Source organism: Cheilinus undulatus, linkage group 1 (genome assembly GCF_018320785.1).
Source record: "Cheilinus undulatus linkage group 1, ASM1832078v1, whole genome shotgun sequence".
NCBI lineage: Eukaryota > Metazoa > Chordata > Actinopteri > Labriformes > Labridae > Cheilinus > Cheilinus undulatus.
In genome coordinates this window covers 50,244,719-50,262,520 of record NC_054865.1, presented here as the reverse complement: position 1 = coordinate 50,262,520, position 17,802 = coordinate 50,244,719, and the positions used below count along the sequence as shown (strand labels likewise).

Genomic DNA, 17,802 nt, shown 5'->3' with positions numbered 1-17,802 from the left:
TCAGTCTACAGCTGAGAGCGAAGAGAACTACAGCTAGGGAGAAGATTAATTTTCCAGCAAGACAATGACCCGAAGCATACGGCAAAAACTACATGTTAATGGTTTAAAGACAACAAGGTGAATGTTCTGGAGTGGTTGAGTCAAAGCTCAGACCTCAACCAAAAAACAAAATGTGTGCCTTAAACTTGAAATGGGAAACCTGACAGTGCTTGAGCAGTTTTGCAAAGAAGAATGGAGTAAAACTGCAGTGTCCAGATGCGCAAGCCTGATTGAGACCTATCCAGACTCGGTGATGTGATTGCAGCCAAAGGTGCATCTACTAAATACTAACTTGAAGGTGGAATATTTATGTAGTCATGTTTTTATATGACATATCTTTTATCAAATTCAATTGACATTATGTTGTAGAAATCTGAATTCACTTTGAAATGAAAGAGGTTTTTTTGTTTTTGTTTTGTTAAAAACAACAGATGAATCCGGACTGATTTACAAAATGATTTAAAGGGTTAAACATCCAAGGGGTGTATACTTTTAATAGGCACTGTTAATACATCCTTTAAGAGGCACCACTACACTTCTTCCAAGGTGTTTTCATATCATGGATGAACTTCACATAATGGGAGAGAAAAGCTGCTTAAAAGTGGGACTGCCCTCCTGCTGCTGGGAACAATCTCAGAATGCTTTGTGAGTAGCTTGTGGTACGAACCAGAAAAACAGGGTCACTTTTAACAGCTCTTCTCTCTTGCATGTGAAATTCAGACATGAGATGAAAGCAGTGATGGACTGAAGCAAATCGACCTCATGAAGGGCCATTTCAGTGAAGAGTCCTCAGTTCAAGGGTGTCTCTACACACTTTGGAGGAAATCTCATTGCCCTTTTTGGTTCAGTTAAATGAGACTAATATTTCCACAGTGCTTTCATTAAGAAGAGTAAAATTTCTTTCATATACTCTTTAAGCACAATGTTAATCTGTGTGATAGAGTAGGAGTGGAGAGACTGAGCGATTCTACTATTGAAAAATAAACATAAAAACAAACACTGGGTACTTTAGGACTTTAAGCTTCCGTCTCATCGGCCAGGGTCTGGTCCGAATGTTGGCGATGATCTCTTTTTGGTACTGGATGTTCTGGAACATCTCCTCCGGGTCGTTGCTGTCCACACGCTCATCGTCTTTGTCTTCATCATCAGAGGAGCTGCAGAGGAAACAGAAGCAGATGGCGCATGGTGAAGACGGATGCTTTTAACCATCACAGCTGTATGTAAATCATCCAAATGGACAGAGCTTCGTTTTTATTCCGGCCATTTCATTTACCATCGAGTAGTTCTGTTCAATGAAAAACAAATGAATGTAGACTGGGTGATATTAGACTGTTTCCACAAACATGACAAAAGACAGTATTAGGCTTATGCTGTCTATAACAGTACTTACCCCATTGGATGTTTTACCCTTTATTTCTATTCAACCATGGTCAATAGTGAAAACAGATTTCTACAAAGTTATGTTGATAAAGTATAAATATCTAATATAAAATAAGTGACTGCATAAATATTCATCCACTTTAAAGTGACTGACCTGACTCAACAGAGGTCCAGTAAATTGGTGTATTTTCATACAGTTAGTGAAATGGGGATCACCTGAGTGCAGTGAATGTGTCTCATGTGACTGTAGTGTAAAAACACCTGTGTCTGGAAGGCCCAGTCACTGGTTCATCAGTATTCCTGGCTACCATTACACCATGAAGACAAAAGAACACTCTAGGCAACTCAGAGAAAATGTCATTGAAGAAGAAATGGAAGGAATATGGCACGTGTAAATCTGCCTAGATCAGGCCGTCCTCACAAACTGAGTGAAGACGCAAGTAGGAGACCAAATGGTGCTTTTCGTCATCAGACGACACGCTATGTTTGGCGGACAACAAACTCTGCACATCACCACAAACACACCATCCCCACTGTGAAGCACAATGGTGGCAGCATCATGATGTGGGGATCAGTGTTGGGTAGCGTTACTTTTGAAACAAACTCGTTAGATTACTGAGATAAGTAACTTATTACGTTACTGCGTTACCTACTTCTAAAACTAAAGTGTTGGGGTACTTTTACGTTACTAAATATTAAAACTCTTTAGTCACTTGTTCAACTCGTTGGTTGTAAAAACGACAGGTAACTGCACATCCGCATTTGAATGTGCAGACTGTAATGCCAATGTATAGCATAAACCACAGCCCATAATCTGTGTCTCTGCAGCCTGATAACACCGCTAACAGACAGGAAAAAGTTTACAGTTCTCTAACATGCTCACAACCTGACAAGGCTGAGCAAAGGCAGACACAACCACTCCAACACTGTGCGTAATAACAGCGCAATAATGTGGATAATTCCACAGTGTCATGCTGTCCTCTCTGTCATCTCACAGGCTCAACAAGCTAACAACGCGCATAATGGCACAGAATGTTTACCTTCCGCTGGCATGGCGTTACATGCCAACATGACTACAGGAAGAGAGAAGGACAAACAGAGCAGATGCCTCAAGGAGCTTCCTTTTTTTTCTTTCTCTCTTTTTGAAGCCATGGAAGAGAGAGGTAATTTGTGACTTTTCTTTCGGTAACAGATTACTTTTATGAAAATGTGACTAATAATGGGATTACTTGATTGTAAAACTCACGCGTTACGTTACTTGTTACAACAAAAAAGGAATCTGAGTACTCTAACGGATTACTTTGTAATGCGTTACCCCAAACACTGGTGGGGATGCTTCTCAGGCCCCGTCCATACGGAGACGAATTCAGGTGTATACACAAAACTCTTGTGTATTGTTTCATCCACATGGAAACGGTGTTTTGGGTGACTGTAAACGATACTTTTTGAAAACGGGTGCCAGAGTGCATAAATCCGTAAACGACTACCATTTCGTCTCCGTGTGGACAGCTATCCGCATCTTTCTTGAAACGATTACGTCACACACAGCGTAGCTCCCTTAAGGCGCCTGCGCGGGTTAGGCCAAAACAATAATGACGGACTACACGGTTGTGTTCATGCTGCAGAAGCTACTGAGCTTGTTATGGCTTTTACAGAAAAATCTGATGCTCCTTTACCACCACTGCTAAATGCATAAACCATATGTTCTTAAATCCAATGTGGAGAACAACCAGAACGGCAACTAGAAGAAAATTTGTGTCAGTTTTCGGTGATGTTCTTCTCTTTTGGTGCATTTCCGTGGCAGCAACACAGCGCCACGTACAGTCTTGGCTTTTGCACTACAGCGTTTTCAGTCGTTTCCAATGGTTTCATACTTACGCGGATATTGCTTGAAACGACTCCGTCCTTACGGAATACTTTTTCAAAACAAAACAGCAATATATTGTTTTCTTCTCCATGTGGACAGGGCCTCAGGCAGCTGGCCCTGGAAGACTTGTAAAGGCAGAGGTGAAACAGATGCAGCTAAATATATATTAATTCATCCTGGAGGACAATCGCATTCAGTCTGCAACAGAGCTACAACTTGGAGCATACAGCGAAAGCTGATCTCTGTGCAATCTGACAGAGCTTGAGCAGTTCAGCAAAGAAGAATGGAGTAAAACTGCAGTGTCCAGATGTGCAAGCCTGATTGAGACCTATCTACACAGACTTAGTGCCATGATTGCAGCCAACTGTGACTCTACTAAATACTGACTTGAAGGGTTATTTCACATAATACATATTTTTATTTAATTTACATTATTTTGTAGAAATCTGTTTTCATTTCGACATTGAAGAGGTTTTTTTATTTGGTCACAAAAGCAAAATTATGTCGATTAATTTAGAAAATCAATAAAAGAATTAAACATATAAGAGGATGCATACTTTTATAGGTACTGTATGACTTTAACCTCAGTATGTGATACTCCACAGATTTTTGTCCCAGTCCGTCCCCACTTCACTGCTAACACTCTGATCATGCACGACCATCTGACTGCATAGTGTGATCTTATAAATTCTGCACAATGGTCATAAGAAATTCAGCTGTTATATGTGAGCTGACATTCCACCATGGCTTTCATGTAGGCTTGAAATGTACGATGTATGCCGGCTCAACAGTGAAAGATTCTTCTGTTATCCATGATCTGTTGGAGACAGTAGAATCAGGTCCTCTGTGTACATGAGAAATTTGATTTCTTTGCCCTGAACATCTTATCAGGATGCAGGGGCTAGATTTTTAATATCCATATTAAAGAGGGTAGGGGATCTGTTAGAGTCCTGATGTACTCCTCGTTCTTGTTTTAAACATTGTGTTCTTTTATTTTCCAGATTTACGCAGCATTCACTGTTAAACTTTTAGATTTGATTAGGTCATATATTTTTCCTCTAGCGTCACACTGAGTCATAGAATGGAAAACTGTGCCAAACTGAGTCAAATGCCTTTTAAAGATCTACAAAACATCTACAAATATTTCCCTTTTTGTTTTTTTATGAATGTGATTTTGGATGAGGGTATGTTAGGCATCCACTGACACGACAAAGGAGAAAACTGCACAACCTAGTAGAGGCATATAACCAATAGTGGAAGAAAAAAATGAAAATTTGCCCAATACTGAGTCTAGGACTGTTGCTGTAGAATCAAACAGGTTTCAACATAAAGTTTCTGGTAATGCAAAGAACATTTTTTAAAATCTTCACAGAAAAAACATCCAGATATTAATCATGAGTTTCCATTCATATAAAATATGTGGATGTGATTTAAGACCGATGAGCCCCGAATTATAGAAATAAGTCATGTCCATCATGATGCTGAGTGGCAGTTAAGAGTCATGAAGCCCACAGGAAACCCTGTGGATGATTAGATTTAGTAAAAGACTTAATTGTATAACCTTCAGGATGTGGTTTAAGGCTCAGAAAGATGAAAGGTATATGGAACCCCCCCCTCAGAGGAAGACTGATCAAACTCACCCTTGCTGGTGGTCCTGGAAAGCTGAATAAATCCTGCGTGAGTTCTTCCTGATACTTTTGTGTCTCCTGGCTGCGGACAGAGACCTGCTGCTGCCCACCAGAGGCTCGGACACCGTACTCATGCTGCCTGTGCTCACAGTGAGTGTGCTCATCACATCACACAGACTTTAACGGCACAGGGGCTGGGTGTACCCTCCCTACGACCCACTGCTGGAGACACCACAGCACTGAAACACACTCATGAGTCCAATCAAAGCTGTACTGGCTGCTTAAAGAGACAGAACCAATCAGATGTCAGATTTATCAGCCATGCTTCATTTACCTTTAATTAAGATAACATCTCAGAAGGGTTTTCCATGTTTGACATGTATGTACACCTGCAGAAATAACATCAACAAATCCAAACAGAGTCTTTGATTGAATGATCAGTATGAGGATTTCTTTCTACAGCCACAATGAATCAGAAAAAAGCTGCCTGCCAACTTTAGTTGCCTACTTGCTTTTTGGAAATTGAGGAATCATTTCAAAAGAAAACTTCTCTCTATGATGCATAATTGTGACTCAGCAAACCAGTGTACGAGATGAATGTAGAACAGGGGTGTCAAACTCAATCACAGCAGGGGCCGGATTCTGGATTTAGGTCCAACCTAAGGGCCAAACAGGGTCAACACCTTAAACTGTCAACCTCATTTTCACCAGTAATTAAACATTACAAAAACAGAACTGATGATAAATCATTTGGAAATTCAAAAAAAGTAGAAATGATAAGTTCAAAGGCTCAGATCTGAGATAAAAGTTCCAATTTATAAGTTTAAATGATCAGAACATGATATTATAAATTGAAAAATAAGGTTTTTAAAGAGCAAATATACAAGGACAAAGTTGAAATCAGACATTCGAAAGGTCAAAATATGAGATAACATTTGAAATAATGAGTTTAAAAGTCAATTATGTCTTGAATTTTTAAATTGTGAGTCAAAATGTGGGATTAAAATGCCAAAATTAGGAGTTAAAAATGACCAAATATGAGCCAAAATTCAATATAATGACTTAAAAAGTTAAAAATATGATTTAAATCCAAAACTTGGAGTGTAAAAGGTCAAAATATGATAGAAAAAAAAGTAAAAATGATCCATTTAAAATGCCAAAATATGAGAAAAAATGTGAAATCATGTGTTTAACAGTCAAAATATGCAATTTAAAAGCCAAAGTAAGGAGTTACATAGGTCAAAACATGCCATTGGGAATATAAAAGATAAAAATGTGACATATAAAGTCCAAATTATGACTTGAAAAGGTCAAAGTATGAAATGAAAAGTCAAAATCATAAGGTTGAGTCGTAATCTTGAGATGCAAAATTGAAAATATGAAATAAAACACAAATTATTTTTCCCCCACATTCTTGACTTTTAATCTAATTTTTCTTACTCTTTACTTTTTCCGATTTTTATTGCTTAACAAGGATATTTTAAATAATCAAGCTTAAGTTTACATTTTTATACTGGAGGAAATCTACAGACCTCATACTGGTGGGCCAGTTATAATAAAAATATGATCTCAAAAAGTTTAACTTTTTGAATTAAGTCACAGTTAAAAAAGAAAATAAATAATGACATTAAAATTTTTGAGATGCACTGACACTCCAGGGTGAAAACTCAGCATATTATGGCTTTATTATCTGTTTTGAGTGTTTGGTATTTCCTTAGATCTATGTTTGGTATTTCCTTGGATCTATGTTTGGTATTTCCTTGGATCGATGGCTATGAAACAGTCTTGATTTTACAAAGACTGTTTCAAACATAGATGGTGTTTAGAGGCCGTTTATGATCTCCTTTTACACAGACTTTACATTTAATCGTCCAGTTAACCATCACAGGCATGCATCAGGCCGTTATGGCTGCAGTAATGGTTGGGTGCCTGATGTTCACTCTGCTCCTGCATCGTTCAGGACGCTGTGAGACAAACTGGACAGATGTCTCCATTTAATTGGTTCCAGTCTGACTTTACACGGAGGAGTACTTCAGTCACTGTGATGCTGTTCATTGAGTCCAGTCACATCTCATGATGACAACCAGGTCATCGGGGTCCTGCAATGATTCAGCAGCTTATCAGTGAGGATCTCTGGTTCTGGAGCTTTAACACTCATTTAATCCAAGGAAAGATTTAAATACCAGTTTTATACCTGCAGAAGCCTCAACAGCATAATCCTAACGCCTCATTAGCAAAAGAGGCACTGAATGAGCGAAGGCCAGCAAACGCTCGTTTAAAATGTGGCCCTGTGAATCTCTTTCTGTAGTTTTCAATTAAAATGTCAAAGGATGTTCCTGGCCAGGGGTGTAGCTAGGGGGTTTTGGGCCCCCAGAAAGAATATTACACATGAACCCCCTTAACCGGCTATCAAGCAACAAATGTGTCATTTTTACAAATATCTATGAATTTAATGTAGTTTTGAACCATAATTGCCCCATTTATGAGCAATATTTTTTTTATCATGGTTCAATTAAATTTACTTGCAGCATTAGACTACACCATTTGGACGTTTCAAAAGGAGGAGCAGGGCCCTCCCAGTATTGTATGTTACTCTATATGATACAATTTAATTACCCGGGCCCCTCACTATTGTGGGCTCGGGTAATCAGTACCCTTTTTCCCCCGTGGGGAACACCTATGCTCCTGGCTGATGCATGGAGGAAAAGGAGGAAAAGGTATACTGTAGGTCTTTGCTGATGATGTTGAGAGAAAAAACTCCAGATGTTTAAAAAGCCTGCAGAGAAACAGCAGCAGGAGGGATGGAGTCAGACACACTCACATCAGGTTCTTGGTCACCTCTCTTACTAAGGCCCTGTTACCCCGATTGCTCAGTCTGGCCGGACGGCCAGCTCTTGGAAGAGTCCTGGTTGTTCCAAACTTCTTTCATTGGAGAATTATGGCGGCCACTGTGCTCTTGGGAATCTTCAATGTAAAAGAACTTTTGTAGCCGTTCCCAGATCTGCGGCTTGCAACAATCCTGTCTCTGCAGACAGTTCCTTTGACCTCATGACTTGGTTTTTGCTCTGATATGCATTGTCAACTGTGAGGCCTTCAGTAGAGAGGAGTTTTCCTCTCCAAATTATGTCCAATCAACTGTATTTACCACAGGTGGACTCCAGTCAAGGTGCAGAGACATCTCTCCTCTTTTTATCCACCTGAACCCTCTCCCCTGAAACCTTGAATACTCCTAGCAGTTTTGTAATGTGTTGGTTGTTGTGTTTTCTTCACCACTTCCTTTAAGTTTGAATTTTCTTTCAGATTTCACAGTAAAGTGAGCAACATCGTGGTAGTCATGTGACCACAAAAGACCAATAACCTAGTTCTAGAGCAGTGGCTCTGGAGCAACATGGTCATTTCAGTCTTCCTCAATAACCTTAAAACAGGGAACTTCTGACTCTGGAAATGATTCTTTGCAAGTGAAATGAATCAGCTGTTTTCCCACACTTTTACCGTAGTCTTTAAATTTGAATGTTCAACCTTTATTTGTTGTCTGTATATTTCCGTTGGGTGTGCAGAGAAGCTTGCAAAATATCTATCACTGATTCTTTAGAAAAGGGAAAAAAACGTGTTCCAAACTTGACTTTGTACTTTAATGTGACTACAGTGATGTGAAGCGGAGATTTTTGTAGGTTGTGGTCTCAGCAGTTGTGCAAAGAAACTGACTTTAATTTGACATTTTTTCCAAAATATGGATTTTTTTCCCCATCATATCTTGATTTTTGTCAACTCTGTCAGACACTAAAATGTTTTCAATTTTTATTTTATTAATTCAACACGAATCTGAAATTTTCTGTAAGCCAATACTGTATTCAGTCATGATATTTGGTAATTAAAATGCATCATTTTCAGTTTTTTTAAGTCATCACTGAATTTATGTTTTTTTTTTTTACTTAATCTTTAATATTGCCCATATCAAACTAATCTTAAAAAAATAATAAAGAATAAATGAGTTATTATTGTGTATAGATTAGCTGGAATTTTAACAAATAAGCAGAATAAATAAACTGAGGATAATGTAGTTTTGGAAAACAAGCAAAACCATCACTTGACAGTGTGGACAATCATCTGATGAAGTTGACAATGGGGGAAAAGTAATGGCTTAAATTTCAAGACCCAAATCATTTTGCAAAGGTACAGTGCTTAACAGATTTATTAGACCACCTGTTATATTTGTCTTAAAGACCATCCAGTGTCACCAAGTGCTTTAATGCGGAGTCTTTCATTTTCAGTGAGCTCTCCACGTTTTATCATTTTGAACAGGAATAAGGGATTTCAAACTGAATTCACCCAAATTTGAGCCAGCTCACTGGGCGTCTCTGAGAAGTCAGAAATGAATCAAGCATAATATTCAACCACTGAAACTCATTTTTTCTGTTCAGCAATGCAAGTAAATAGCTATAATTTGACATATTAATCAAGAAATATTAATGTGCTTTACTATTTTTTCAGTTTTTTGTAAATCAGTACATTTGAAAATTCATGGATAACAATAATAATTATATTTTAGCTTTAAAAATGTCATTTGGGTTAAAGAGCTTCTACATATTGGTGTATTAACCATTGCAGAAACATAAAAAATTACTTTGGTAATTACCAATGCTGTTAATTTAGGGCAGCTGTGGCATAAACCCTTCTTTGTTTAGGGTTAGGGTGGTCTAATAAATTTAAGCACTGTACGTTTTCTACAATTTAGCTGTTCGGGTGGGCTAGGTTGAGAAACACTGTTCTAAAGCAATAATCCAGTGAAAGCTCAGTCCACTGATTTTCACATCCAGTAGAAACTCTAGAAGCAGAGAGCGTCATCCAGGTGGCACAAGGACATTTGTCATGCTTGGTTATTCACTTTAACTCTGCTGTAATGCTTCTTAGAGTCAGCGCCGTGGACCACACATGTAAGAGGATCCTCTCATTACAGGTGAGCACATCTGTCTCTGTTTGTCTCTGAGGAACGACCAGAAGAGACTCCAAACAAGCTGGGAACAACATGACAAGACATGGAGATATCAAACCATCTCCACAGAAATTTACTGAGTTAAGGACCTAGATGGGTCAAATGTTTCCGTTTTATTAAATGTTTCTCTGTTTCATGAAATGATTTTGCAGTGTGTCTTTAAGGCCACCATTCAAAATTGACTTTTTATTTGATAAATTTTATATTTATTTCACAAAACTTGACCAAACACTTGCATGAGAAAAGCTGATATTGAAGTCTTTTTCATATAAACTCTGTTGTCTCACATCTGTTATTTAAAGCTCCAGTTCTCCTTCGACACAAACTGCACACAGTGACACGATGCTCTCATTGTTTGCTTTGATGCTTGTTTCCTGGTGACGTTTGGTTCCTATTGTTGACAAAATCATCCACTTTTCAAGGAAAGAGCCACTTTTACGGAAAATCCTGCATCTACATGTCGATACATTTTAGGATAAATCCAGCAGAGAGCGATCATAATAAATGTTTTTATAGTGAAAGTGATATGATGAGAGCTCTGCTGGTGGTCTGAAATAGAACGTCAGCATCATGTCGATCAATAGAAATCTGATTGTTTCTGCTGCCTTTGTTGGTACGCCTCATTTCATGTGAATAAAAACAGAACACAATGATTGTCAGATTTCATCAACCCATATTTTGTTTACAACACAACATTACCAACATATCAGACATTAAAACTGAGTCATTTTACCATTTCATGAAAAATATTTGCTCATTTTGAATTTAATGGCAGCAACACACCTTAAAAAGGGACAGGGCTATGTTTACAGTCTGTAAATGTCTGGGAAGTGAGGAGACCAGTTACTGGAATTTTGGGAGAGGAATGTTGTCCCATTCTTGTCTTTTCTAGGGTTCTGGCTGCTCAGGACTGCTGGTGATCTGGGCTCCTACAAGTGTTGAAGCAATACATTCATAATGCAAATGCACTGCTTACACACAGTTATACAACAACATGTAAACATGTTAAACCATTCACAAAAGACATTTGATCTGTCAGTAATCAAAGTTTGGATATAACTATATCTCCTCAAAAAGTAACCAGGGCCTTCTTTAATCTTATCTACAGAAGGTACAGGTGTGCTTGTATTAGACACAGCCCTGTTATTTATATCTTCTGTTTGCTTGAATTGGTTGGTTATATTTAAGATTTGTGGAATCACATGATTTAATTTTTTTAAATGATGGAAATACACATTACTCTAAGTCAATATGCATGAGAGGGCTGTTTTTTTTATTTTAAAACCCTAGATTTGTGATGTGGCTTTACTACATCAATCTCATTCATGGCCTATTTACAAGGTCATCATAAAATTACTTTCTATGCTAATAGTATGGGCATTTCTGTCCATAGGATAAAGCTTATAATTAAACATAACGCTCTAACTCAAAATATCATAGTTTCCTTTAGTTAAATCATCAGAACTCTTAACCAAACCAGCTACTATAAATAAGCTTTTAGAATAAATTATTTTAATAGAAACTCAATAATAGCTTGAGTATATAATAGAAAACACAACTAACAACACAAAAATAGTCACTAATGCATCTTTAAAATAGTAATTAGCATTAGTGACACACTAACATTAAATTTCACAAACTACTTAGCCTGCAGAGCAGCTGTAACAAATAACACTGAACACTGTTTTCACTTTTCTTTGATATGAAGTTCAGGTAGAACCACAGAACATGTTAACAAATCAACTTCATTAAACCCTCTATAAGCTTCAGTTTCAGAGATGCTACTAACTTAAGCATAATAGGATTGTACAATGTCAGATTAGCATCGTGGCTAGCGGACTTACAGATGCTGACGTGTGTCACATAAGTCAATGGAGATTAAGTCAATGATACTATCTTGTTTCAAGAGATCTGTTTATATTTCTCCCTCCTTCTCGGTTCACTTTTAAATTTACAATGCTGACAGGTTTAATTAGGATGTGCTGTGTTTCAATCTTTCACTTGTTTTTGTTTGTATATGATATGGCATGACAACAAAAGTTTTATTGTTTGAAGGCTTCCAGGATCTTATAATACAGGTGAAACCATCCCACAACCGTATATGCACAGTTGCACACATATTGCCTGCTGTTGTTATCTCAGACGTCAGTAGAAAAGTGATACACCTCGTCGACAGTGCACCACCTCCGCCTTTCCAGCCTAGCTCAGGATCAGGAGGAACTCCAGCAGACAGCGGACCATCCTCTTCCTCCCAGGGACCATCACAAGTACCTCCTAAGTCTTATAGATATGTGATGCTTAAAGGTAGTGATGCACGATGAGTACATTTTTGAACTGACACTGATAATTTCCTACTCCTGATGGCCGATAACTGATGATTTTTTTTTCAAGTGTTGATTTTAAAAAAGTCTGTTTATTTGATGTTTTTATGCAAATCTGGGGGTAAAAAGAGGTTAATATGAAGTGAGCAAAGATATGTATAGCTAATTCTAACTGACATCACTCAAACAATTCAAAACAATTCTGACTTTACAGCTGCTGTTTTTAAACATTTGTGTACCAAAGTACAACATACAAAGACAACTGACATTTTTCCCCTTTTCTCTTCAAATAAATTTAATTATCTTGACAAGCGGCCAAATCTGACATTTCAATCACCTGAACAAGAATTCAGCTGACTTCTGTCAAAGACATGAAACCAAATGATAAGAAAGTAAAGTGAGCCGTGGTCTGTGGGTAAACTTCTGTTCCTAACGTTGATCAGACTGAATGAAAGCACATCAAACAGAGCAGGCAGGGATACGTCTATGAAAGTAGTGGATCAGGAGTGTCAGACTGATTTTGTCATTATTAGCGTTGCCTTTTGGTTCTGAAGAACTTTCTGCAGTTTCCAGTGCCTGCTCAATCAGCACTCTGCCTCATCTTAACCACTGACTTGGTCCTACTTGTGTCCAGTATGGACGTGATGTTAAAATCATTAGAGCTGTTCCTGTAGAAGGCATGCATTCTGCAAACTTTGTAAGACTACACATCTTCCAAGCTGATTGTGTCAAATTAAGACATGACATATCTGTGCTCATGCCCGGTTTGGCTCACTGCAGCATGAGCGTCGGCCATCAAGGAACAAAGGAGAGGGGGACAATAATGTTTCACCACAGTACGGGCAACTGGTTCTGGTGCGAGTGCGGCCTGGTACAAATTGTCCAAATAACAGCACTTCTGTTCTCCAGGGCATTTTGATAGTTTTATATTTCCCAGACAGACACAGGGTATCAGTTCTCATTTCTAACTCTTGTCAAAAAGACACTGGATATCTTCTCAAACTTCACGTGGTCTGGCCTTTTTCCCACTATGCCCCCCCCCATTTGAGCATTTCATGTGTCTACACACTGACTTTGTCTGCTGCTTCACCCACAGATGAACCTGGGTGCCGCGGATCCAGTTGGGGCTAATGGAGTGGAGGGACAAGCCCCGCCCACCCAGTAGGCCAACCAGACAGAGCAGGCAGGTCAGGGACAGACCTCCCCCTCACAGACCTCCCCCTCCAATCAGCAGGCTGGACAGGGACAGGCTGGCCCCCGGGACATTAGGATCAGCCACCAGGCAGTCCCGGTCGCCATGATGCAGATGAGCATGGACGGTGTGTTGTCCCCTACCCATCACTGACTGAATGCTCCGCCACATCATTGCTGGTTGTGTTTTAATGCTGTGCAGCAGTGCTTTTAGTTACATTTTTCACATTAAGAATAACTGCACCCTTGATGCGCTGCTGCTATCAGCATTTGCTGAATGATCTCAAGAATGGAACTTTTCTGTTTACATGTGTGATTCACTCTCCTATTATTTGATGACGATATCCGTTACTGAAAAGTCCTTCTGTAGGGAGTTGTACACAGGTGATTACTAGTATTATATATGTAGGTGTTCATCTGTTTTTCTTCTTTTTTCTTGTATGTAGGTTCAGTCCCAGGAGCTACTTTTTAACAGTTAAACTGTTCAGAATCAGCTCAGCACACTTGCAAAAATATGTTATGATAAATATCACCTTATACATTGATAGAATGGAGGCATTCAATTGTCCAAAAGTCATCAAATGTGGGAATTTATGACAAAAAATGTCCTATACCATTTGACATTTCATAAACAGTTCATTAAGTCAGAAAATTCAGCCTGTATTGGTTGTACTAAGAAATCATGTGCCTTTCAGTTTTGACTTTTTTCTGCACAAAGAAAAGTGGTACTCTTTTCTCTCAGTTCAGGTCTTAAAAAGATCATAGGAAGTCCATTTGATTTTAAAAGTGTGTAGGAACCTTGGGAGTGGAAGGGAATCTTAAAAGTGATTCTCTGCTACACCAAGCCCCATCTTTTTTCCAAACTTGTTCCAAAAGGGATAACTGCACATGGTCAAGGTTCTTGAAAAAATCTCAACCTTAATCTTAACCATCTGAACCAATATATTTTGATTTTTTTTTTCAGATAGAGCCCCTCCTGGCTGTAGAATTTATATATTGTGCATTTAAGAGGCAGACATGTACAAAAATGACATCATGTAACCTGTGTTAATTTGCATTTGAATCTTCCCGATCTTATGTAACATCTAACATTTGACAAATTGAACAGAGTGCATACTCCACATAAATTTGTTTGGAAATGCTACTATCCCTAAAATATCTCCAAACCTTTCAGGTTGTTGTAAACATTCTCAAATCTATATCTTTTTCTATTTTCAGTTTGCTCATTTTTAATCACAAAAGTGGAGCATTTTTTTTTTTATAATAACCATCTGTCTTTTTTAAAAGTTAATGTTCTGATATTTCCCTGTCAGTTCTTCCCAATGTTTGTTGACAAAGCCCCGTTCACAGCACTCAAGAGGTCATATGTAGAGTGGCTGGAATAAATGCAGGCATCAAAACTACTTCTTTTTTCCAAATGTGATGAGGCAGTTTCTTGTATTTATTAAAGACTGAGATTGTAAATATAATTCTTATCGAGTCAGAATCCTAATTAATGCACAACATGTTTACACATACATGGAATTTGCCTCAGTGTTTTTTGTGCAAAAGTCAAAGAACATAAAAGAAGAATATAAAAGCAGAGCAGGAGGCTAATAGAAAGCGTGAAGAAAAACAGTACAATTATTAAGAAACTTGTATCATAATATATGTAATAGGAGTAATAAATAAAGAACTGTACAGTTGTAGGTGCAGGGCAGTGTCTAGAGCAATCTAATCTTCATCTGTGCTGTAAAAACAGTGGCAGTTTAACTGTCAAGAAGACATCTGTCATCTTGAATCTTGTCCTGTTCATTAATGTTGTGTTGATTTTAAGTTAGAAATTGCAAGATTTTTTGTGGAACCAAAGAAGAATAGCTGCAGCAAAGCAGCAGCTGATGGGGATCTGTTAAACATTGCTGAAGTCCACTGGGTTTTAATGTTAATGATGGACTTGGGTTGTATGAGGTACTTGGGTATAGTAGTGGCATTAGCCTCCTGTGATTTCTGTGAAGGTTGATTCTGTGGTTAATACAAGCTCAGAGAGATCCCTGGCATAGTGGCTGTAGCTTAAACAAAGATAATGTAAAATCCAGAGTTAACTGGTGGTGTAGGTTTGAAAAATTTAAACCTATGCTTGGGTACTTTACTGCTCAAAACTTTCAAGTGAAGTTTCTCTGCTCTCTCTTTCAGCCCGACGACTCGCCATCTGCATTGACCAATCCTGCATCTTGAGCAGCCGTCATTCCTGCGGTGCTACCACCTGCTGGCTGTGACAGCAGCACATTTGTTTGAAATAAAAACATTGCAGCACCACATAGGAACCGTAATCCAGTATTATTCACGGAAACGGGCGAATCCATCTACTTTGCAAGGTTAGAAAATAAGTGGGTTTTGGACTAAAGCAAGTACAACCCCATTTCCCCCAAAAAGTTGTCATGCTGTGTAAAATGTAGAAAAAAATGATAATAATAGAAAAAATGGCAATGATTTAAAATTCTCATAGATCACTATTTTATTTACAGTAGAACATAAAAACATATCAGGAGTTTAAACTGAGATATTTAACCATTTCATAGAGAGACCCAGGACTTTTGGACTTCTTTAATTTTAAATCAAACAAGAATGGGACAACATTCCTCTCCCACGAGTACAGCAGCTGGTATTTTCACTTTCCAGATGTTCACGGACAGGTGTTGGAAGAGGAGAGAGTGCTACACAGTGGTACACATGAGAATTTCAGTTTTGATTCATATGACCACAGAACAGTTTTCCATTTTGCCTCTGTCCATTTTAAATGAACTCTAATCCTGGGAAGACAGCGGCATTTCTTGATTGTTTGAATATGGCTTCTTCTTTGCATGATACAGCTTTAATTTGCATTTGTGGATGGCACGGCACACTGTGATGACAGACTTCCAGATGATTCCAGAAGTGTTCCTGAACTCATGCAGTGATTTCCAGCACAGACTCATGCCTGTTTTGCAGCACCGCCTGAAGACCATGAAGATCACAAGCGTTCAGTATTGGCCTTTGACCTTGTCCCTTGTGCTCAGCAGTTCCTCCAGATTCTCTGAATCTTTGGATCATGCACTGTAGATGTTGGGATGTTCAAAATCATCACAATTTAACATTGAGGATTTTTTTTCTTTCTAAAATTGTTGCACAATTTTTGGACCCAGATTGGTGCACTTCTACCATCTTTACTTCTGAAACACTGTCCGTCTAGAGCAGTGGTTCTCAAATGGTGTGCCAAGGCACGCTAGTGTGCCTTAAGGCAAGTCTAGGTGTGCCGTGGTGATTTGTACCCTATGTTATTACTACAACTGTAACCAGGCCTGCCCACAGATCTGGCTGGACCCCTGTAAAAAACCCAAAGAATGGGCCCTCCCCAGTTGTGATTTATTGATGATATCAGTGTATGTGCGTTGGATCAGTAGCATTGGTGCTAGCATCCTGGCTAACAGTTACCTCATTAAGAGCAGAAAAGCATGGCAGGCTATTATTGGGTTGAACTGGTGTAAAAGTTATTAATTCGTGCTATTTTTAACCAAGTTAAACAATGTTTCTACCCCTTTTTTCCACTTCTTTTGACTGCTTTTTTGCCATTTCTTATTACTACTTTTGACCCATTTGCATTTGTAACTTTTTTGTAACTTTTTACCGTATTTAACCAATTTTTGCTACTTTTTGGAACTTTTTGCTGCATTTAACCCATTTTTGCTACCTCTTTTTGAACTTTTTGCCACATTTAACCCGTTTTTGCTATCTTTTAGCCACTTCTCACAATATTTTGTTATTGTTTGGCCATTTTTTGCCTTTTTCTCCCATCACTTTAACCCCTTTTTACCACCTTGTGGTAGCTTTAACCCTATTTGCCACTTTTCTGCTACTTGTGATCTATTTTGCCACCTTTGCCCACTTTTGCCCTTTTTTTCTTATCACTTTTATCCCATTTTTACCACCTTCTTACACAGTTAATCCTTTCAGGCAATTATAACCCATTTTGCCACTATTTTGACACTTTAAACAAGTTTTGGCCAATTTCAACCTATTGGTTGGCCACTTTTTCTTTTTTTTTTTTTACCAATTTTAACCCATTTCTGACTTTGTTTAGCCAATTTTTGCCCAATTTTGCCATGTTTTGTCATCACCTTTAACCCATTTTTTGCCACCTTTTGCCCACTTTTGCCATCTCCATGATCCCCCAGTTGGCTGGACCCCAGAAAGCTCTCCCCTTTCTCCCCTTACAGGCCACCTTGACTGTAACATTATTTTAAAAGTCTATTTTATATCGATTTAAATACGGTGTGCCTTCAGATTTTTGGCTTAACCTTAGGTGTGCCTTGGGTGAAAAAATTTTGAAAACCACTGCTCTAGAGTACTCATCTCATACCCAGTCAT

The 17,802-nt window shown here is 38.4% G+C and overlaps 1 protein-coding gene across 1 annotated transcript in view; it reads right to left on the bottom strand.

Annotated features, from left to right (window-relative positions):
* Positions 1 to 5,048, bottom strand: part of LOC121513288 (transmembrane channel-like protein 3) — a 29,752-nt gene extending 24,704 nt beyond the window's left edge. The window contains exons 1-2 of the mRNA XM_041792930.1: positions 4,927 to 5,048; positions 1,047 to 1,193 (exon numbers count right to left, since the gene is read on the bottom strand). Coding sequence (XP_041648864.1) covers positions 1,047 to 1,193; positions 4,927 to 5,048 — 269 coding nt within the window. The remainder of the gene's footprint in view (positions 1 to 1,046; positions 1,194 to 4,926) is intronic.
* Positions 5,049 to 17,802: the final 12,754 nt, after the last annotated feature.